The sequence below is a fragment of the Staurois parvus genome, unplaced genomic scaffold (assembly GCF_062004578.1).
Source record: "Staurois parvus isolate SC_StPar_1 unplaced genomic scaffold, SC_StPar_1.0 ptg000004l, whole genome shotgun sequence".
Taxonomy (NCBI): Eukaryota; Metazoa; Chordata; class Amphibia; order Anura; family Ranidae; genus Staurois; species Staurois parvus.
Window position 1 is genome coordinate 7958329 of NW_028317800.1, and position 22814 is coordinate 7981142.

The 22814-nt window shown below is 42.8% G+C and overlaps 1 protein-coding gene across 1 annotated transcript in view; it reads left to right on the forward strand.

The window, feature by feature from the left end:
• The first annotated feature begins 207 nt into the window (after positions 1 to 207).
• The window catches only part of GRAMD2B (GRAM domain containing 2B), a 63509-nt gene continuing 40902 nt past the window's right edge, over positions 208 to 22814 (forward strand). Inside the window, exon 1 of the mRNA XM_089675983.1 lies at positions 208 to 439. Within this exon, the coding sequence (XP_089532109.1) occupies positions 357 to 439 (83 nt within the window). The 5' untranslated portion in view covers positions 208 to 356. The remainder of the gene's footprint in view (positions 440 to 22814) is intronic.

Here is a 22814-nt window from a genome sequence, read left to right on the forward strand (position 1 = left end):
ACCGCGCACGGAGCCCTGGCCGTGAACTTCTCCGAGCTCATGAGAAAAGTAAAGCCGACTTTTGATCAATCAATGGCCGGGCCTGAGGGGGGCGATTTATGAAGTGGAATCAGCTGGTGTGCATAGTGCCAGCAATCAGCTTTCCCGCTCCGACTGGAAGAACGAGTTCTCCATAGTTTAGTAATTAGGGTTACGCAGGGCGGCTGCTCTGTGAGAGAAGGAAGAGGACGAGCCGCTCGGGGGTGCTGAGCTTTGTACAGAGACCTGAGAGGAGGAGGGCAAGAGGAAAGAGAGAGAGGGAGAGCGCCAGCAGTGTGTATACGCAGGAGGAGTTCAGTCCTCGGGACACTCAGGAAATGGTGATCATGACAGAACCGTCCTGGCAGCCTGACGAGCCGAACAGGACCCCGAGAAAGGACTACAAAGGAGTGTCGTCTTTGTGAGTATAATACATAGAGGTGGGGGCGGACGGAAACGGTGGCTTTGTGTACTTTTAGGCCGGTCCTGTCCTCTGTACGGCGAAGTTTGTGTGCGGGGGAGTGGGCTCGCTGCTATACACTGCCATGTACTGTGCTGGGCTGCCATGTACTGTGCTGGGCTGCCATGTACTGTGCTGGACGGGGGCTCCTGCCTCTCTTCAGCCAGGTCTCCCGCCGGGCCGGACGGGGTCCCCTGCCCCCCTCTGCTCGGCCGGGTCCCCTGCCCCTCTGTTCGGCCATGTCTCCTACTGTGCTGTGGGGTGATATTAATCAAGGCAAACAGGCCGCTCGCTTTTAATGGGAATTTTTCTCCAGGGCTTGGTGGATGAGGTGAGGTGACGTTTCACCTCACAAAGCACACCCAATCACATACTAAGTAAAGTTTGTTTTTTGTTTTTTTCCTCTCACGTGATTGGATGATGGAAGTCAGCAGAGCTTCGCCTCATTCACTAAGCTGTAAGGAAAAACTTGCAAAGTGAATGGTTTTAGGCATTCCGTTTAAGTGTAGAAGTGTGGTGGGGGGGGGGGGGAGTAGTTAAAATTGCGCAGTTGTGCCTCCTTTTAATCGCCCCCTTAAGCAGCAGTAGGTGGGAGTATTTACTTGCTGCAGTTGTGATGCTTCTCTTTGTACCTGCAGCAAAATCTACCTGATGTAGCCCACTTAAAGCAACACATGGAAGCGCCATGAACACCACACAGTTGCACGATGGAGTTGAAGCGGGTGAAGAGCAGTGTTAGTTTCCATCTAAAATATTTTTGTTGATGAAATTAACAATTAATTAATACTAAAATACGACTAAAAATAAATGGCATTTTTGGTCAAAAGACCAAAAAAAACAAAATTTTGAAGTCAAGATGAAAGTGTTACTACACCCAGGGCCCTGCATTCACTATATCTGGTCTCCCACAGTACACACAACATGGAAATGCAATTATTTTAGTAAATATAAACTGCTAAATACCTTTTCTCACTAGTTAGAGCAGTCTTGTGACTTCTATCAGTGTTCAGCTGAGCACTGGTTACAGCTTGTAGTTTTTCTGCTCTAGGAGGATGCAGAACCCCTGACCTCTGTCTGGACAGTGCTGATTGCATGCACTCTCCCAAGAAAAAAAAAAAAAAAAACCTCTCTAGCAATACACACCAAACTGAGCATGTGCAGAGTGACTCCACATGATATCTTATCAGGAAATACAAGGGGGAGCACTGGAAGAAGGGGAGGATCAAAAAAGACAAGATCAAACAGCATTTTTACCCAATTTGAGGCATTAACCCCTTAGGTTCCACAGTGAATATAACAAGCATGCTTTACTGCATATACAGACCAGAGTGATTTTACTGTTGTGGGTTTAGTAACACTTTAAAGCGGTTGTAAAGGCTCAAGGTTTTTTACCTTCATGAGTGTGTAGAAGCCCTGTAACACCTGAGCCAGCGATGTCCATGAGAGCCTTGGTTCTCTGCAGACTCACTCCTGATTGGCTGAGGCAACAGTGGGAGCCATTGTCTCCTGCTGTCAATCACAGCCAGTGAGCTAATCGAGAGGGGGCGGGGCCAAGCCACGGCTGTGTATGAATGGAGACACAGCCATGTCTTGGAAGCTTGCCTGGTCAGGTGCCCCCATATCAACCTGTTTGTTATGGGGGCACCCATCAGGAGGGAGGGGCCAGGAGCACCGGGGTGGGGGACCCAAGGAGAGGAGGATCCGGGTTGTTTGTGCAAAACCACTGCACACAGTAGGTAAGTATAGACATGTTTATAAAAAACGTTATCGCTTTAAATAATTACAATTTGAAGTCAGAATTTAGTTGACTACAATACAACTAAAACAATTCAGATGACTAAAATACGACTAAAAATAAAATGGCATTTTAGTCAAGACTCCTCACGGTCTATCAGTCACCTCTGATGTGCAATCTGAACGTTTGGAGGAATAGGTAGATTTAGACACACAATGCTTATTGCCGGATTTAATCCTCCCCTGTGACTCCGGGTTGTGCAGCAATGTTTTCTATCAGTCCCTGCACACAGCCTCCTGGTGGTCTTTTGTAGCAGAACTAGGTTCTCAGAAATACTCCCCTTCACCTTTCAGGGATACAGTGGTTACATCCCTCATTGGTTGTAGTCATATTCTCTCCATCTACTTCTGGGTTGTCAGCGCCTTGATTGGCTGATGAAATGTCATCCTACGCATGCGCACAGTAGTCAGTCACTCTGGCCCAGTGGGAGTGCACGAGAATGAATGCTTAGGTGCACATTTGTAGCTCAATGTGTAGTCAACAGAAGACTGCAGACAAGGTAAGTGTTCTTTTTGTAGAAGAAACCTTGCATGTCTCTTCTGCAATAAAGCGCTGTCTGCTCACAGCTTTTCGGTTAAGTTCAGTTCCACTTGAAGTGAGCTTTAATGCCCACAAATAGGTGCAGCTTATCTACCGTGAATGCTGTGATTGGCTTTCACAGTGGTCGTGTGATCGGGAGCCCGCCCCTCTGTCTCCAAATCGGTAACCCGGAAAGGGAGTTCTCAAGGACAGCTCTTTTCAGTTTGCGTGATTGCGCTCTCAGGCTGCTGCAAACGTGTTGCGGATGAAAAGTTGTTAAAATATTGGACTGCGACTCCCCCAAGTTGTACAGTTTTTTCATTTTTTCTGTTATACTGGATTGTGATTGCAGTTTGTAAAGCAATATTTTCAGTCAGGGCCCATTCATACAGGTGTTTAGCTATGTACAGAATGAAGCTCGTTTTTTATTTTTTTTGTTGTACAACACTGAGCAGTATACAGAACTCTATATAAGGGCCGGTTCACAGCAGGTACAGTCCAGTGTGCGTTTTTTTTTTTCTCTGCATCAAAAACGCATGGAAAGTAGGTTATATGGTTTCCAATGGCATAGTTCACACCAATGCTGTCAGTTTCAGAAAAAAAATTGTAGAAAATGCTGCATTTTTTCTGTACTGGCCTGTACTGGAGCGTGATCAAAAGGCATAAAACACACTGGAATGCATCAAAAATGCGTCGGACCTCAGTAAAGTGGAAAAAAACGGATAAAACAATCTGCAAACTTGCCAAAAATGCACCGGAACACATAAAATGCGCATGCAGAAACGCATCCAGAACGGATCTGGAGTGTATTTTTTGGCAGGGATGGGTGAGCAGACCATGACACAGCCTCCAGGCCATGCACCTGTTCTCTGCATATCTGTCAGTCTCAGCCATGCGGATGAGTCCATACATGTGAAGTGCGTCTTCACTTATATAGGCTGCCTGCACGCAGCTCATTGCTGGTACAAATAAAATGAAGTTCTCTTCACACTGCACAGGGATGAGTACCTTGTAAATGAGCCCTTTTGCTGTGCTGTTACTCCAGGCTGTACAGCGATGCTTTCTGTCCAGCCAGACACTGACTCCAGCTTATCACTCCTTATAAAGGAATTGGGTCAGGTTGTTGGCATTCCTGGCATTACTGTGAGATGATCGTCTTTGGCGTTACTGCATGTACATTCCATGCCCGGGATTTCACCTATAAATAGTGTCATGTTGACTATTGTCTATGCGATAAATTTAGACTAATATTCCTCAGATTTTTTAGGGATCATGCACATGGACTTGTTCAAGCATACACCCCAAGGATTTGGCGTGTTTTCTTGCCCTGAAGTCACAGGTGTTGGCACAGAGTTGTGCCAACTAATTGTTAGGCTTTCAGATGCCATGGCTGTACACTTGGAACAGGGACAGCTGAGGGCTCCTCATTCCCTGTACATGTGCAATTACTGTGTGGATACAGCAGCAATGTCTAACAATCTGTAATTGGCTGCTGGCCATGGCTTTACACTGACACATTATTATTATTATTATTATTATTATTATTATTATTTTATCTAGAGCCAACACTTTCATCTTTCAAGCAACAAAGATTTTGTCACTCCCAGTTTCAGGTCTTTGTTCATTGGCCCTTACCAGCTTGTGAAGCAGTAAATCAGATCGATCTGTTTGATTTGTTGCTTTGGAGGGCAGAGGAGGAATTTTTTTTAAGTGTTAATTGTTTTAACATTTTGTATTTTTTTTTTTAAGTATAAAAGAGAAGCACAAGTGATCCTCCTTTTGCAGTGGGGTCCATGATATAAGGTGAGGAGATACCCATGAGGTGTGGTGAATGGCACGGTGGTGTTTATTCACGCTGAAGGAATTCGTATTGCTGTTCAGACACAAATTGATATATCGATTGAGGATTGCGGGAAGATTGGTTGGTGTATGGGACTCATATTGGACTACAGTTTTTATGCTTTAAAGCCGTAGAAAAAAAAAAAAGGTATAATGTGCCGGTATGCATCGCATACCGGCACATTATGTAAAACGTGCCTTAAAACAAAGCCCTCCAGCGGTGCTCTCACTGATGTAGAGGCTCCATCTTCACCCCATCTGTTTTCCGGGTTCGTGAGCTTTGGCCATCTGACTGGCTGAGCAGCAGTGATGTCACTCCCCTGCAAGCGCACGGGTCTCTGGACACGGCAGTGCTCTGAAGGAACGGCGCAGGTATGCCATTCTTTCAGTGCGCTTTTGCCGTCTGTGTAAAAAAAACAAAATACCTTCTAAACTGTGCATGTTTAGGAGAAATTAATTTTATCTGCAGGTAAACTTTATATATGCTTACCTGTAGGTAACAGTGCCTTTACTACCACTTTAAAAGTTATATATGTATCTTATACTGAATACTGGGGGGAAATGTTTAATAAAGGGTTATGGTATGAGGATATATATTTGATTTATTGTAAGTGTGTTTTTTTTTTCCTGAAAATTTGCATTTGATAAACAGCTGCACAAATATCGAGTGATGTAAAATATTGCAACAACCACTATTTTATTCTCCAGGGCTCTGCTCTCAGAATTTTGGGTGTTAAAATAAGCATTTTGTGTTAGAAAATTATTTAAGTGGTTAAAGCCGAATGCTAACTCGGTTTTCTAAAGCACATTGTATCAAACTTTAAAATTTATATTTATGGCTTTAACCTTTGTAGTATCTTGGTGTTGCTGATCCCCTGCAGCCTCTTTGCTGCCAGTTACAATCTACATGCATATACTCCAGCAGCTACATGGCATTTCTTGAGGTGGTTTTCCTCATGGTGACAACAGCCTATAGCTGTATGTGTACTAAAACAGCCACTTAGTCTCCATCTGAAATAATATATTTGTATTTATATTGAATATGATATTTGAGGCAGGGACAGAGCATTGTTGCCCTGTTCATGGCAATATCAGGGGCATTTTAATGGACGCTACAGATTTAAAAATATTGAAAATGACTAGTGGTGCCCCGAAATGAGAATTCTGGTGCCGAAACAGATTATAAATCTTGTATAATATGATATCGAAATTCAGGATGCATGTGGCCGAAAACTAAACCGAAACGTATGTGGGGAGTCTTCAATTTTTTTTTTAATTTTTTTTTTTTCTCTACTTTCGTGTATATTGTTTTTTTTTTTTTAACTTATGATTTAATTGCTATCACATAGGGGACCAATATGTGATAGCATATGAATGACAAGTCCTCTTTGTAGGGGGGAGGGGGTGGGGAGAGGGGCAGTGGAGGGGGCAGGAAAGGAGCAGTGTATACAGAGGCTCACTCCCTGGCTGTCACTATACGTCAGTGCTGATTTTTAAATGTAATTGCCGGCTTTTTTTTTCTTCACTATAGCTCACAGAATTGGCTGTCACTTTCCCAGGAGCTAAAGGAAACTGTTTCTTTTTATCTCCGGAAAGAGACTAAAAGGAAACATTGTTTTAACTAGGGAAATAAACTAAAAGGAAACTGTCTTTTAGCTGGGGGAGGGGGGGTAAGTGACAACTGATTAGCTGAGCTATAGTGAAGGGGAAAAAAGCCAGTAATTACATTTAAAAACCGACACTGACAGCCCATCACTGTATACACTGCTCCTCTCCTGCCTTTCGCCGCCTCCCTTCCCGTCTGCAGTACACACAGTCCCCTGTATCGGCTACATTTTTCTTATCGCCAAAATGCCGGTAGCGCTATTTTTGGCCGATATGTTAAAATGTAATTCCTAAAGTCATTTTTAGGGACCCACTGAAGCATAAGTAACAATGACTTGGGCTTTGAATTTGCATGTATTTTTTTTATTTTTTTTTATTTTTTTATTATGCCATCTCTTCCTGTTTTAGATTTTAAATCACTTGAAATGTGATGAATGTATCCAAACCCTTTCCAATTCTATAACAAAACTGAACAAAAATTAAATCTAGACACTGTTCCTAGGAGTACTATTGTGACCCTCTCCACTCTATCCAAAACTAATAGTTTTGGCTATAGATACTTTTACATGTACCACTTTATAACCGTAAATTATTGCCTTTATATTGTGTTCTGTGGTGTGGCAACTCTTAAAAACCGGTTGGTGCTGGCCTGACCTCAGCTGTGTACAGCCTCTGGTATATTTCAGGTATCCCCTAAGGGACCAATTCACTGTTGCAAGACATCACAATGTTTTACTTTTTGATTAAAGTGTCAAAATAAAAATGCATCCTGTTCTACTGCAGATTTCGCACAGCAGCTGAGGAGTTTTAGAGCTGGGTTGGAAGGGCCTATTTGGTTTTCAGCGACACTGGTTTCCAATCAGGTCTGCCCCCCTTTGATTGACAGGAGGCCATAGGCAGATGCATAGTCTGTAGACGGGATGCTATTGTCCATAGGACCCACCTGCTGTCAGTGAGTGGACCTGATGAGAAATACCTACGCTTCCACACCAAAAAAATAGGATGTGACCTGATGCACCAAGTGATGTGCTTCCATCCCTTAATATAGCCATACAGCCAATTTATTTGTCCTGGGACTTTAAATGAGGCGCAAGACCAACGAATAACTAGTTTCCAACATTCATTTGTACGAAGTAAACTTCTTATTGCTTACAAAAAAAGAATAAAATAAGCTGATTTGTAATCCATATTCATTTCATACATAATTTGGATAAACAATCCTGATGTCAATACATAATTACATTAAAATTGCATGTATAATATCTGCAAGGTAAAACATCAAGTATATAACAACCCAGTGGTATCTTGTAATATACAGTAGTTCCAATCTGAAGGGTCATGGGAGGGATCCTTATACTTGGAAATACTGGCATATGCATTTTTTAGCTGATTTGTAAGTGGCGATTGCCAGAGGGGGCTCACCCGGGAGCTGTGGAAGTATGACTCTGTGAGAACCCAAGGGGACAAGCCAGACGCAGATTCTAAGTGAGTGGGCAATCACGATGGCACCCAAAATACTGTGGAAAGAAATTTAAATATACATTACAGTAATGATGAAATCAAGATCAGATGAGCAACAAAAATAACTTGTAACGCTGGCTGCAGTATGTTATACTTGGGAGTTGGGAAAATAAAAAAAAAAGTGAACAGGCAGAAACGTTTATTACAGAAGTCATGCAATGTCTTTTACAATAAAATAAATGTACTTGCCTGTTTGCTATGGCATGTAGAATGTACACTATACATTCTGGCACACACTGCATGTGTGACCAGCACCCAGAAGAAGCCAGGGGGAAGGTGCCAAAGGGACCTTGCAGGGATTTGGCTGCTGGGACAGAGGATTAGAGCTAGTTTACGCTAGCATTGCTCTCATGTGATTCAGTTTCGGATTCCTTTTCAAGCATTCCAACAGGCGGTGAGCAGGCACTATGTTAACCGCTTGAGCCGCCCACTACCGTATCACCCCCATTCAGCAGGGATCTCTTTTGCTGGGCAATTCAAAGCAGCATGATATGGAGGGTGGTAAAATCATGGCTCAACCACATGGTTTTGTTTCTCCCCAACCACTAGTGTAAATGAGGCCTTACTGCCTTTAGTTACACTAAACTAAGTCTGCATGTTCCCTGTGTTGCTACTGGTACAGTCACCCTGTTTAGGCCTGTCTTTGTGAAGGGGCCCCCCCTTCCCACAACCCCCTGATAGTCTCCTTGCCGATGCTCCTTTCTCTTGTTGTTGGACACTAAGGTATGTGCCTAGTGATTGGCTGCTAGCCCCACAGTACTGTCACATGGGTGGAGGTTGCATGCCCTGCATACCTGAAGCAAATTGCTTTTGAACTTTGTGTAATGATCACTGTTCATGGCTGCTTGTGACTCTGGTAAATAACTGGACCGTAAACCTTGTTAAAGGCGTGAAGCCTTGTTAAAGGATTTGTATACATGCTAGCGCTTAGGCAAATGGATCTCTTGGGTTTTATCACTAAAGCTGGGTATGTACGTACCAAAAGTTGTCGGGGGGGGTTCCCTGCTGTCAGAATACAGTAGTACGGGTGAGATCCTTGTATCAGTATCACTTGTTTTGATGCAGGGATCTGTAAATTTTGGTTTGTGTATTTTATAATAATTAAAAAAAAACAAAACAAAACTGTCATTTACCTGCTCTGTGCAATGGTTTTGCACAGAGAGAACCTGAACCTCCTCTTCTCAGGTCCCCTGCTGGTGTTCCTGGCTTCTCCTTTTTGGTGGTACCCATAGGAAGCCCCTTCCTATGAAGTACGACCTGTGGGCTCATGAGCCTCGCTGCCTGCCCTCGCTTCCTCATCACAGTATTTGACAGAAGCGGGGAGCCAATGGCTCCTGCTGTCTCAGCAAAGCCTGTGAGATCAGAGAGATCTGCTGCAGATGGGCACAGCACTGGACTGAGTAGGGGCTTAGGGAAGTATAAAGGGTGGGGGGGTTGAGGCAGACTGCTACCTTAACATTTATTACTTTATTGCATGGAATTAAAGTATAACTAAAGGCAAACCTGTTTTTTCTAGTTTTAGGTAGAATGGAGATGGTTTAGAATCCCTGTCAGTTTTTATTTCAGTGTGTTCCTCGGTTAAGGAGATTCACCCTCTGTCCTGTTTACCAGTATCCTTTCAAGTGAAAGTAAAAAATCACATTTTGGGTTGTCCCTAGAAAAGTAATAGAGGGTAAATATTCCAATGAGAAATGGAGAGACACTAATGCAGGCCATACATAGTTTGATTTCTGAACTATTTTTTTTATCCGAAAATCAAAACTTTGTTCTGTAATTCGATGGTGCCACCAATGATTTTGAAAATCTGTCGTATTTCATGAATTTTTCAGCATGCCCGATAAACAAAATGGGGAGGAGCCACGAAAATTTGCCAATGCCATTGCCCTACTAACAAAGCGAAAATCAGCCGATTATTCTTAGGTCCGATTTTCAAACGAAAATCGTTTAGAATTCGAATCATGTATGGCCTGCATAATTCTGGCGACCTAGTGGTCCCCGAGGAATTCCTTTTTAATTTGTAGGGATTTTCTCTCACTTTCTGTTTGGCTGTGGGACAGGAAGTAAAGCTAAATCTCCAACGGCACACATATGGCGCAAAAAAATTAGTGGTTTCAATCCCACCCCCCTCCCCCTTTCCCTGCCACTTTTTAGAGGTCCCCACCCCCCTTGCTTTCAAGCTGCCCTCCATGTTATCCTATGTGTCCATGCACACAGACTTTTAGAGGCTTTTAGTAGAAGTGTTTACCAACAGGAAAAAAAACCTAGGGGCAGCAGCGTTTTGGCAGAAAAAACTCTTGATGCGTGTATACGCTTGTTAACACTAGGTGCGTTTTTAGTTCTTGACCATTCATTTCAGTGGCCAAAGTATTTTTCTGGACAACGAAATGAATTAACACCCAAGTACTTGACTCCTGTAAGCACGCCTACACGCTTGTAAAAGTCAAAAGGCTGCTGCCAAGAGGAGCTGCATTTTTAAAATGTCCTGTGTGCATGAGGCCTTAGTTTGCTCAATCTCTGTGTATCAAACTGCCATTTTTTTCTTTATTTTAAGAGAGACCTTGTTGGTTTGATATACATTCTTTGATATGTTTTTTCATGTTTGTTTCCTGAAATGTGTTTTAGGGAGCTTCAACTGTATAAAAAAAAATATCAAGTGAGGTTTGGCTTATTTGTGCGTGATTTACTTATGAAAGGTGCTGCATTTTTTGGTGGTCATTTGTATAGGAAATCAAAAAACATATTTGCCTCTTTAGGTGCTTCTAACATGGAATCTGACTTGTCATGTAATATTTGTTACAGAAGTGTAAAGTTCAACTGAGTTGAGTCTCATGTGATCCTTGTTCACCCACCCGCTTATACAGGTGAGACTCAACTCTGTTGAACTCTCCTGTCTTATCTTCAAACTTTCTTTGCTCTAGTGAACTTGTAACTGGTAAATATCTAGTCAGATTCCATACTATAAGCTTCTCAAGGACTTTTTTTTTCTTTTTTCTTCGTTGTTTTTGTTCAGCACTATACAGTGCATTGAGCAGTAATTGTGTAGTGAGTGCCCCGGGATAAATGCCTGGAAGTACCGCTTGGTGTACCATTCGGTTGCAGTAGCTATAAGCCTCTCATAGATTTTGACAAAGTATTTCATATCTGTATGTAACAGACTACTATAGTGAATTTCTGCATCCCCAGTCAGTGCGGATTCATCTGGATGCTGCTTGAGCAACTTGCTGTTTGTGCTGTACTTAGGGGCGCGCGCTCGGTACTTCTGCCTTCCAGAGACTGTAGTACCTTCATTACATGTGTTCTCCTGTGACTCAGAATCAGCCAACAGCAGGACAAAGTCACCTGTCTGCTGATGTCACAGAGCCACTCCATGCTCTGGAGGGATCGGGATTCACCCAGATGCCTGACCGGCAGCTGGCTCAGCCACGTGATCCGCTCCTGAGAGCCTGATCCAGTCACTTCTACAATTGGCTGGAGGGGCAGAGCAGAGAGTGTTGATTGACGGTCACTGCTCTATGCTCGCAACAGACCCGAGAACTGAGCCAACAGCTGCTAGGAGCTGGTGGGGGGCAGCAACAGCATCACAATGACCTGCATCTTCCCTTATGGGCCTCCAGCAAAAACTTTTTTGTCTGGATAGAATGGGGAAGGATTAGTACCTGTGGGTTTTAACTGCTGCCAAAGTCCTCATTTTAAAGTGGTTCTAAAGCAGTTCTTCACTGTAGCTGTTGACTTTTTTTTTAATACAGACACTCGCCTGTCCCAGGATCCAGCACCGTCCTCACCAGGGTTGGTTTTTTCACCGGTCTTTGGTCCACAGCGCCGGGATAGTCGCAACCGGCTGTGCATGCGTGAGCTGTGCTGCACTTTGTTTGGTTTTAGAAGGATGGGGGGGCAGGAACTTCTTCCTGGATTTCCTAGGCAATCAGAGCAGAAGTGGGAGCAGGTACATGTCAAAATCAGGTACCTACTCTGCCCCTCAAAAAATGTGCCAAATATATCCGAGTGGGAAGGAAGAAGAGCAGTACTTCCCCACTTGAAGTTCTACTTTATTGCATTCTCCGCATTAAGGTTAATAAACCTTTTAGTGTGCTGCCCTCCCCCTTATACATACATGAGCCTAATCTCTATCCAGTGATATGAACAGAGGCAGCAGCGGGAGCCATTGGCCCCTGCTGTTGTCAATCACAGGCAGCGAGGAGGCAGCAAGGGGGTGGCGTGGCCAAGCCGCGCTCTGTAAATGACCACATAGTCTACTCAGGAATGAGCACGTCCTAGTGCCCCCATAGCGGCTTGCTATGAGGGCACTCTGCAGGGGGGAGGAACACAGTGGGCGGCAGGGGACCCGAGAAGAGTTAGATTGGGGCTTATCTATGCAAAATCATTTGTTTAATAATAATTAAAAAAAGCTTTAATATCACTTAAACAGCATACGCTCAAGTCTGTATCATCAGAACCGAAATTGGGGGGCAAGTTAGGTAGGTCTTGGTGCATAAGCAGCAGCATTCTCTTAAAAGTATATCATCTGTTCTTGAGGCTCCATACACACTAGCATTTTTTTTTTTTTTTGCTCCTAGAAACTAAATAGTATTATCCTGTGTCCATGCACACCATTTCAGGCTAGTAGCATTTTTTTTTTCACGCTTCAGCGTTTAGGAGCAGAAAAAAAATTGTTTTGTAGGGTGTTTGGGAGCGTTTTTTCCGGCAGAAAAAAAATGCTAAGTGCTACTACCAGGATTTTTTTTGAGCTTAAAGGGGATTGGGGGGGGGGGGAATATTCAGCAGGGCTTCAGTAGACCTATGCTACTTATGCATAGTGTAATATACAGCATTAAATTGTTTAATTGCTACCGAAATGGCATGTACTGTACTTGAATGAGTCATGAATTTGCCAGGCTTACAAAACAGGTATGCATGTGAAAAATCAAGCTGGAACACAGTTAGTACATACTGTTTTCAGGTCCAGGGAGGCCAAGAGCATTGCGTTGGTGAATTTAGAAGTTTGGGTATGGTATTGCATGTAACACCCTGTTTTTTAAGCTCATTTGTTTAATCAATTGTAAGGCAAAATCTGTTATACCAGCAAACCTTGTTTTTCAGTGCCTAACTTTGCTATTGACTCTTAATTTGAGGAGTTATTACATTTATGTGGCACAAGTGGAATTTTATGTCCCTAAGCATTATTTACAACAGTGTTGTCCGTTTTATGTAAGCCTTTATTATGCGTTAGTTTGTACTGTATATTTAGTGTTTTCTAAAGATTCAAACTGATATACTAGTGGCTCTGAGGAAGAGGCAAGTCCTTGAAACACGTCAGAATATTGGATGTCTACACTCCTTATTGCGGACAGTCGCTTAGTGCAGTGTTGACCAAGCTGTTCCTTTATGACGTGACTTTTGACTTTACTGTTTGAGTACAACACCTACTTTTTATTTATTAAACATTTTTTATGATAATGCACTAGGCCCGTGCGCCCTCTGTTTGTTCTTTCATTATTCAGTACATTTGGATTTCCCCGGGCTATTGAGGGCAGCAAGGTGTGCATGTTCCAGGACATTCTTGATGTGGTTGTAGCCTGCATAGAGTCCATCCCCAAGGGCTGGAGCATTTGTGTTTGCTGGTTCTTTGATATACTTCCTGAACTACCCATAAAACGGTATAGAGATGTCAGGTCCTCTAGTGTAGTTGGGAACAAGAAGCGCAAATGAAAAGCGGGTTTCCATGTGCGTAGGAGAGTACGACTGACCATACACTACTCAATTTACAGCTGATCCCCCGTGGGTGGCCCTGCTGGCACCACCCAGCTCCTGAAACTGACTGAGGAGTTAATGGAGTCAGTCGGAAATGTCAGAACAGTATTCATACTGACAGCCATGGGCGCCAGCTGTCACAATACAATAGCTGGCAGCAGGAGAGTTGTCTTTCTATTTGGTTTTGGATTGATGGGCAAATGTATGGACTTCTCTTGTTCAGCCTGCTACTACGGTGTTTCCCCGAAAATAAGACATCCTCCGAAAATAAGACCTACTTACAGGTTTCCTTCTGGGTGAAATATAAGGCATCCCCCCGAAAATAAGGCCCCCCTAGGCTCTGTCTCGGAATGAAAATTAATTTACCGTAAACTGGTTGCTAGGGCCGCCCTGACTGGCGTCTAGCAACCAGTGACGTCACTGCTGTGTGGAGGTCGGAGTGAGCGGGAGAGAGATGCGTGTAGGAGAACAGGAGGATCAGAGCGGACTGGACGCGGCGAAGGTGGTGAATGCTGGTCTGTCTCTGGTGACACCGCCCTCATGATGACTGAAGGTTCTCAGTCAGTGGCAGACCCTGCTCCAGCCCAGGTCCAAGCCCCAGCCAGCCCAGTGACAGTCCCCAGGCAGGCCCCAGGGGGAAAATGTCTGATAAAGGGGTGGGGGGGATGTCTGGTTAAGGTGTTCAGTGGTACAGGGGTGGGGGGAGGGGTATCGCTTAAAATGACACAGGAGGATCAGAGGGGGCAATCAAAATGACACAGGAGGATCAGAGGGGGCAATCAAAATGACACAGGAGGATCAGAGGGGGCAATCAAAATGACACAGGAGGATCAGAGGGGGCAATCAAAATGGCACAGGAGGATCAGAGGGGGCAATCAAAATGGCACAGGAGGATCAGAGGGGGCAATCAAAATGGCACAGGAGGATCAGAGGGGGCAATCAAAATGGCACAGGAGGATCAGATGGGGCAATCAAAATGGCACAGGAGGATCAGATGGGGCAATCAAAATGGCACAGGAGGATCAGAGGGGGCAATCAAAATGACACAGGAGGATCAGAGGGGGCAATCAAAATGACACAGGAGGATCAGAGGGGGCAATCAAAATGACACAGGAGGATCAGAGGGGGCAATCAAAATGACACAGGAGGATCAGAGGGGGCAATCAAAATGACACAGGAGGATCAGAGGGGGCAATCAAAATGACACAGGAGGATCTAAAGGGGTTAATCAAAATGACACAGGAGGATCTAAAGGGGTTTCATGGAAAAATGACATCCCCTGAAAATAAGACCTAGCGCATCTTTGGGAGCAAAAATTAATATGACACTGTCTTATTTTTGGGGAAACACAGTAACAAAAGAAATCTTTACTTGTTTGGCTTAAACACCTGGTGGGCTTTGCTGCTGCTCTCCTAGTGACAGGCACCCTTGTCATATCTGTCCTGCAAGTGAGAAGTGGGGGTGGGAACCTGTCAACACAAAGTACACCCGCTCCGCCCTCAAAGACCCCGTTCACACCTGAGCGATTTTCTGCCCTTGTTCACATCTGAATGTGGTCACCTGTAGCAGAACACCTGTCACTTAGAAAAGTACATGAGCTTCTTTTAGGCAGTGTTTTTTGACCCATAGACTTCTATGGGAACGCCTGAAAAGCACATAATATGAGTGTTTTACAAGCCAAACCGCACCTCTTTACCCCCTAATCTCCTCCCCCTAATCTCCTCCCCCTAACGCTTGCTATTGGCTAAAATAAAAATACCTGAAGCTTAAATACACTTGTAAAATGCTTCTAAAACTTTTGTATGTTCTTACAAACTCTCAACACCTGAAAATCACTCTGCTCAGATGTGAATGAAACCTTAGGACAGTAAGACAGGTTTGAACACCTAGGTGCATTCTCCAGCCTTAACCTGGTTAAGAGGACTGATGTGAATTATTTGGGTGCCAGCAGCATCAAAACCACACTGACCTTCTAGCAACATAGTGAGCTGCTCTGTGGAAGAGATTAAGCTGCATCTACAGTGTTTCCCCGAAAGTAAGACCTAGCGGTACTTAACGTACTGCTGATATAAGCACTCCCCCCGAAAATAAGACCTACCTCCACCAGGGGTGGACTGACCATTCGCGCACTGCCCGAGTACCCAGGGTCACTGCAGGGCCCCATGAGAGGCTCAGCCCATCCCTGTATGTGCTGCTTCTGAAATGAGCAGACATTGAGGGGACGGACACTGAGGCAGGCACTTCGGATACCTCTCCTCCTCAGAGTTTCAGCAGAGGGGCGGGTCCACATCCCTGCCACAGGTGCTGAAGTTGGAGTTCTGGAGGGGAAGGCAGAGTATGCAGCAGGTAAGTATGTAATCCCCCAGCACTGCAGCTTCATGTAGTAGGTAGGGGGGAGAGCGAGGGGGGGGGAGAAAGAGGGCAGAGAGCGGGGGGGGGGGGCTTGCTTTAAAATGATCCTTTTTTGGAGCTGGTGGAGAGAAGTTAGGTTGCAAGCTGCCGATCCCCGCAGGATGGATCGGATCTGCGGATTGGGGAGGATAATGGATCGGACTCTGATCCATTAGGCTCAATCTGCAGATCCGTCCATCCATCCTGCGGGGATCGTCGGAGGGGGTGTCACCAAGTGAATGAAAATAAATAAGTCAATAAAAATAAGCCCTAAAATTTAATATAAGACACTCTTATTTTCAGGGAAACACAGTAACCGTTCAAACCTATGCATCCTCGTGAGATTTTGCACATCACATTTAGAGCGGCCCATTCATTTTAGTGAACTACTTCATGTCTGTTTTTTAAAATGGCACCACGCCATCCGCATGCTACTGCTGGACACCACTGTGAACTTGCAAAATGGATGTGTTTTTAATGCGCTGTGGGAATTTGCGCAATTTTGCAATGCACAAATGTGAACCTAGCCTAAAGTTTGTGGTTTTTTTTGTTTTGTCCCCCCATGTATTTTGCTCAAGAGCCTGCAAGACATTGTAGCTGCGATCAGTGGGAGTTCAATGTCCGGCTCCTGCAGATTGTGCCTCTGTTTGCGCTTTCATTTAGTAAGCTGGAGGATGTGTGAATGCGCTGATCTGCTCACTCGTAGTCCATTGAGAACTAAAAGCTGTCTGGGACAGTGGCAGATGGGAGTTGTAGATTGTGAAATCAAGGTGAACTTGGCCTAATTATGGATGGCTTTGTCCCTTATAGCCTCCTTTTTCTGGCAGTCTATCAGTTATAAAGGTCACAGCTGGTTGGCAAGCAATCTCTACACCTACATTTTCGGTTCTGTTTTTTCTGCAATCTAGCCTATAGCTCTTGATTGGGCTCAAGGCGTTAAGGCATGCTGTTCACTCACGGTTTTGACTTTTTTTTTTTTTTTTTTTTTTTTTTCAGCTTAGAGAATGTTAGACTGCTGTTAAATGTTCATGACCTGCCAAACTTAGTCCAACTAAGCCCAAGAACTTAAATATGTAAACCCAACATTTCATATTACTGATATGTGCCTGCTGTACTATGTACTTGTATGAAAAAGCATCCTGTTCTTTGTATTAGGGGTGAAAACACTAATCAGCATGATGGATTATGAGAATAGTTGTCAACTATTTTTATAGATTGGTTAGCCGCTTTCCCGCCGCCCTATAGCAGATATACTGTTATAGGCCGGCAGGGGTGCGCATAATCATGTGTATATACATGAGTTTGCATTTCCGCGTAGGGGGCATATGCGAGCCCTACCTGCGCCGCTGGCCAGTGACTACCTGGCCAGTGAGTACCGCGTGTCTCCGGGGAGAACGACTGTTTTTGTTTACTAATAGTTCTCCTCACTGTCGGCTCGGGCACTGCTCTGGATGGTTTTTTTTTTTTTTTTTTTTTTTTTTTTTATAGCACAAAAAATAACTGCACAGGAAATCAAATTCCACTGAAAGCTCAATTTGTGTGAAAAAGACGTAAATTTCATTTGGGTGCAGCATTGGATGATCGCGTAATTGTCAGTTAACACAGCGCCGTAACGCACAAAATGGCCTGGTCAGTAAATCCTCAGGAGGGCAAGTGGTTAGTTGGCCTTCATACAGAACACACTTGTTTACATATCAGGAATATACAGTGCAGCACACATACAGCTCAGTACACTATTCATACATGTCAGTATGTCAGTATGTGCCTGAGGACTTCTGAATGTGTGAGGAGCAATGCTGCATGGGACATGTAGACCTAAGCAGGACAAGTAAAAGATAAAGGCAGCAGTGTTTGGGGTTTTTTTTTTTTAACCTTGCTATAGGGGCACTCCCTACTAATACTTGCAGCTTATTTTAGGGACACTCTGAAAGCAGAAGAAGCCAGAAGCCCTGTTGGGGTACCCTAGAAGAGGAGAATCTGTGCTGCTATGTGCAAAACAATTAGAGTAGGCAAGTATTACAAGTTTATTAAAAGAGAAAAAAAAATTTACAATCCCTTTTAGGGGTTCTGTGCAGGGAAGATCAGCATCTGAACCTAGAGAAGCTGGACGCTGATAGGCAGGGATTAATATAAGGCATTACAATTAAATTTAAAAGTAAGTTTACCAGTATTGTGCATTATATTTAAAATGCAAAAAGCTCATTCTTTAGTACTATAATATAAAAGATTTGTGTTTCCCCCACCCTTCATGTAGCTTCTTGTCTGATTCCCAGCGAAAATACCCTTTATATCTTCTGGATATATTGATTATAATTAATATATAAATATATTTATTACACTGTGTGTATCACTGTTTCACAGTATAAATTAACCTCTTATAGTAGTGATTATCTGGTTTTTTTTTATTTTTTATAAAGAGCCATTTTTTTTAACCCTATCATGACGGGTCACCAAAAAGCATGCTCTTATGCTGGCCATACACGTATTGATTTTCAGGCGAAAATACTCGTAAGGATATTCGTATGAATGTTCAAAAACTTCCCTTGCTTTCAACATTAAATTTTAAATTGAATGTTGAGTGAAAACCACATACTGAAAATTGGTTCTATCAAAGTTTTCTATTCTTCTTTGAATTTTCCTGTCACTGTGGTAGAAAATAAACAACAATTTGACCCCACTAATGATTTGAAAATTGAATGAACGTTCTTGAAACCATTTTCAAACAAAACTCAGTGTATGGCCATCATAAATGACAGCAGGCATACACAGCTTGTATCAAGCTTCCTGCCTATGAAAGGGACTCCGTCATATATAATATATTACAATTCTCTCTTTAAAAAAAATGCAAAACCGTTTTTTTTTTTTTTTTTTTTTTTTTTTTTTAAATCCAGAATTTAGAAACATTTTTTCTCTTTACATAAGAATTTTGATCGGAGTCTGATATGTACCACATTCAAGCTCTAATAGTATGCAGTATACATCTTTTGTCATTCTCAGAGTTGATTAGTTTCTCTAACCATATAGTTGGTTATTAATCTTTACCACTGTATGTAAATATTCAAGAATCTGAATAATCTTCACAATCCGATAATGAATAGATTATGAAAATAGCAGCAGCAGCCCTGCTTTTATATTGCTTCCTTTTGTGTGAAATCCCTGGTGTTCCTTCCAGTCCCTCTGCTTTCCTAACAAAAATTGAGGACACTGAGGAGAATCTACTATGGTCCGATCTCTAGCTGTGGTGGGAACTGCTCTCCTCCAATGGTCAGACATCTGGTGACACACACCCCCCTCCCCTCACAACCATTCACTGTATATACAAATGTTTTGCCTTTCATTTCTATTTTAAACTGAGTGTGTTGACTTACAAGGTAAGAGTTTACATATTCTTTAAGTTTCTCAAAACAGTTGCATTCAAGGCAGGGGTTTAGTTCTGCTTTAGCAGTACAGCTGGGGCTGTTGATTTAATTTGGTTTGTGAATATTTCATGTATAATTTGCCAGGAGCATATACTTGTCTAGGATTAGTAAAGTGAGGATGACGATGGTGCACCAGAGCTTAGATTTTCAAATGAAATGGGCCTATTGGGTTCCCATTTACAGTGGTATGGAACTATGTGCAGTCTAAGTTTTTTGCTATTTTAGACCGAGGAGATGATTCTAAACGTTTTAAAATATAGTGAATAAAAATGCCATCCATTTATCTGAGAATACTATTCAAGCATGATATTTTGTTCCAACTTTCAGTGCGATTTATGTAATGCTACTTGAATGTAACTTTGATAAAGTTTGTATGTTCTATGGGGCCAGATTCACACTGGAATTTTACCAAAGTAGGACAGGAACCTTTTCCAAAATCTCTCCTAATGTGGTTTTCCATGTCATGCAATTCTGTGTAACTCAGGTCAAATCTGAAATCGCACTAGTGCCAACCAGACCTTAGTCTCCTTGCTAAATTAGTTTTGTGCTTTAGGATTATTGGTCCTTTTTATTGGCAGTCATAAATACATACGTAGATGTACTTTAACAGATGCCAGACTCCAGGTTGCTCTAGGTATAAAGTGATTGTAAACCTTGATATTTTTTTAATATGTCATACCTGCCTACTCTGTGCAATGGTTTTGCACAGAGCAGCTCCAATCCTCTTTTCGGGTCCCCTAGCGGTGCTGCTGGCTCCTCTTCTTGGTGTGCCACTATAGGACCCGCTTTTTATTGCGGTCACTCCTGAGCCAGCTGTGTCTATAAAATGCACAGAGTGCAGTTCAGCCCTGCCCCTGCTTCCTCACTGGCTGTGGTTGACAGCTGTGGGAGTCAATGGCTCCCGCTGCTGTCTGAGCCAATGAGGAGGGAAAGAGCAGAGAGCTTCTTCTGCTCTCATGCACATCGCTGGATCGAGATGGGGCACAGGTAAGTATGAGGGGGGGGGCAGCTGCATGCAGGTGTTTTTTTGTTTGTTTTTTGCCTTCATGCACAGAATGCATGAAGGTAAAAGCTTTCTGCTTTTACAACCACTTTAAGTCCTCTAATCATATGACATTTCGCCTTCGTGTGAATCGAGATCACAGCACAAAGTGGTAGACCAAGGAGGCATTGAGAAGACGTAAAATAGGCCTATTTCACAGAGGCTTCTGCTTTTAGAAGAGCAGTTTGAAAAGCAAGCTTTTACAAAGCATTTGCAGAGCTTTCAGCAAGTTTTTTTTTTTTTTTTTTTTTTTTTTTTTTTTTTTTTTCTTTTTTTCTTTAAACTGCCTTCAGCTCCTGTTTTTAAATGTTGAACACATCATAATGGGAGAGCCGTCTGCCTCTTTATAAAAGCTGCTAGTAGGCTTCAGCACTACTTGAATCTTGCTGGAAGCCTGCTGAGTTCTGCTAGTAACTTGTTTAAAGTGACAATCAGCACTCCCATTAGTTTCTGTATAATGTTTCCAAACAGGAGCTGAAGGGCACTTTAATGGCCTAGAGAAAGCTGCTCAGTTTTCTGAAAGCTTTGCAAACGTTTGCTGAAGCTGTTGTAAAACCCTGCTATTTACACTGCTTATACAAGCTGAAGCCCAAGTAAAACTGGTCTGAACATTACCCTTGTGTACAATACTCTGCAGGCTCTGTTTTTGTATACAAGTTTGCTTTCTTTCAGTTGCAAAAACATTATACAGAACGTGAATTTTGTTTTGGGTTTTTTTTAGGTTTTAATTTGGACTTTCATTAGCCTGCAGGCTGGGGAAATGTTTGTACATTACCTGCAGGGATATTCCTTTCTTCAGTTATAAACAAAGCTGCTTTTCCTTCTCGGCAGCATCCTTGGAGACTGGATATTGTCAAATATGGGCAGATGAGGCCAGTTTCTCAAAGTTTGTGAAGCTCCAGAAATTGAAGAACTGAGGATTGAGTTGACGGTGCCCCTGCTTGTTTGGGAACAAGGAACATCCATTTTAATTACATTTACACTTGTCTATTTGCTTTGTTGTTCAGTCATTCTGTTTTAGGGGAAGTTGTGGTCTGCCACCAACAGTAATATGGTACGTGACCCTATTTGAAGTCAAAATTTTAAGGGTTCATTACTTTTTTTTTTTTTTTTTTTTTTTTTTTTTACAGATACAATTTTTTCACTGAAAACCATGGGAAGCATGAAAATTGGCTTCAGCTCACATTGCATTATACTTTACATTGGTACATGTGAGCTTTCATAGACATGCATTCCCACTGATTCCATGAGAAATGCATCTGGCAAAAGCAGACAGATACTGTGGCTGAACATAATAGAAATACAACTGTATTTGTTTGCACAAACAGGTGTCTATCTCCCCTTATCAGAGTAGATAATTGATTGGGAAGGAGGCAGTTATTTGCATTCCATATGTGAGCCTATTTAAGATGTCATACAGGCTTTGATAACCTTAAGAGTAGTTTTATTGGCAGAGTAAATCCATTCAGATCTGTGGTGATTGCTGCAATTTTGTTTATATTTGTCTAGATAATGGCTGGGGCCATATCTTTTGTTAAGCACAGTGACTTGAATACCAAGAAACAATCCCAACTGAAAAGATTAAAGTGTTGTCCAAATCTGAAAAATATCTCAATTGTGGGTCAGTTTTCAAAACTGGAGCAGACAGAATCTAAAACAGTTATGCATGGCAACCAATCAGCTTCTATCTTCAACTGATGCAGTTGGGGCTCACTTACAAAAATGATCTGCAATGGATTGCATTTCACAGAACAGTGCAGACATCACTAATAGGTATTCAGGAAGCAATACTGCTGCCTCCTGGATGCCTTTTTTCTTTTTCTTTTCTTTTCTTTTTCTTTTTCTTTCTTTTTTTTTTTTTAACTCTTGTTTGACCACCAAGCAGGTTGGTGGACTGGGGAATACTGCACCAAAACCACAAGTCTAGCCTTTTTGTTTAAACAGCAAGAGAGGCTGATTGGTTATGCTGCTCTGGTTTTGGTAAATTCCCCTCAATAGGCTTAAACCCTGGTTCACACTGGTGCAATTTTGTCATGCGATATGACAGCTGAAAATTACATTACAAGTCACACCCCATTGCCGGCAATGGAACCATTTCAAATCGGTGCGACTTTGACTTTGCGGTGTGGCACAGATTTTGAGTAAGGTTTTTGGTGATTTCATGTCTGACTTGCACAGACATCAGTGCATGAAGTCGCACAGATGTCAGGTAAAGCTGCAAATGAAATCGCACTGATCAGCTGTCTTGAAATCTCGCTACTTCAAGTGAAGTAGCACGATTTCAAAGCCGCATTCGGTGAGAACCAGGGCTAAGGTCCCATTCACATCCTGGCAGTTGCATGGCAATCCACATTGTGTGAAGCTTGTTGGTCAAAGGAGTGGGAGCTTTTTTGGCAACCAGCTTCACTCGAAGGTGAGGTGTCATTAAAAATAAATGGCATACAAACACACGTGTTG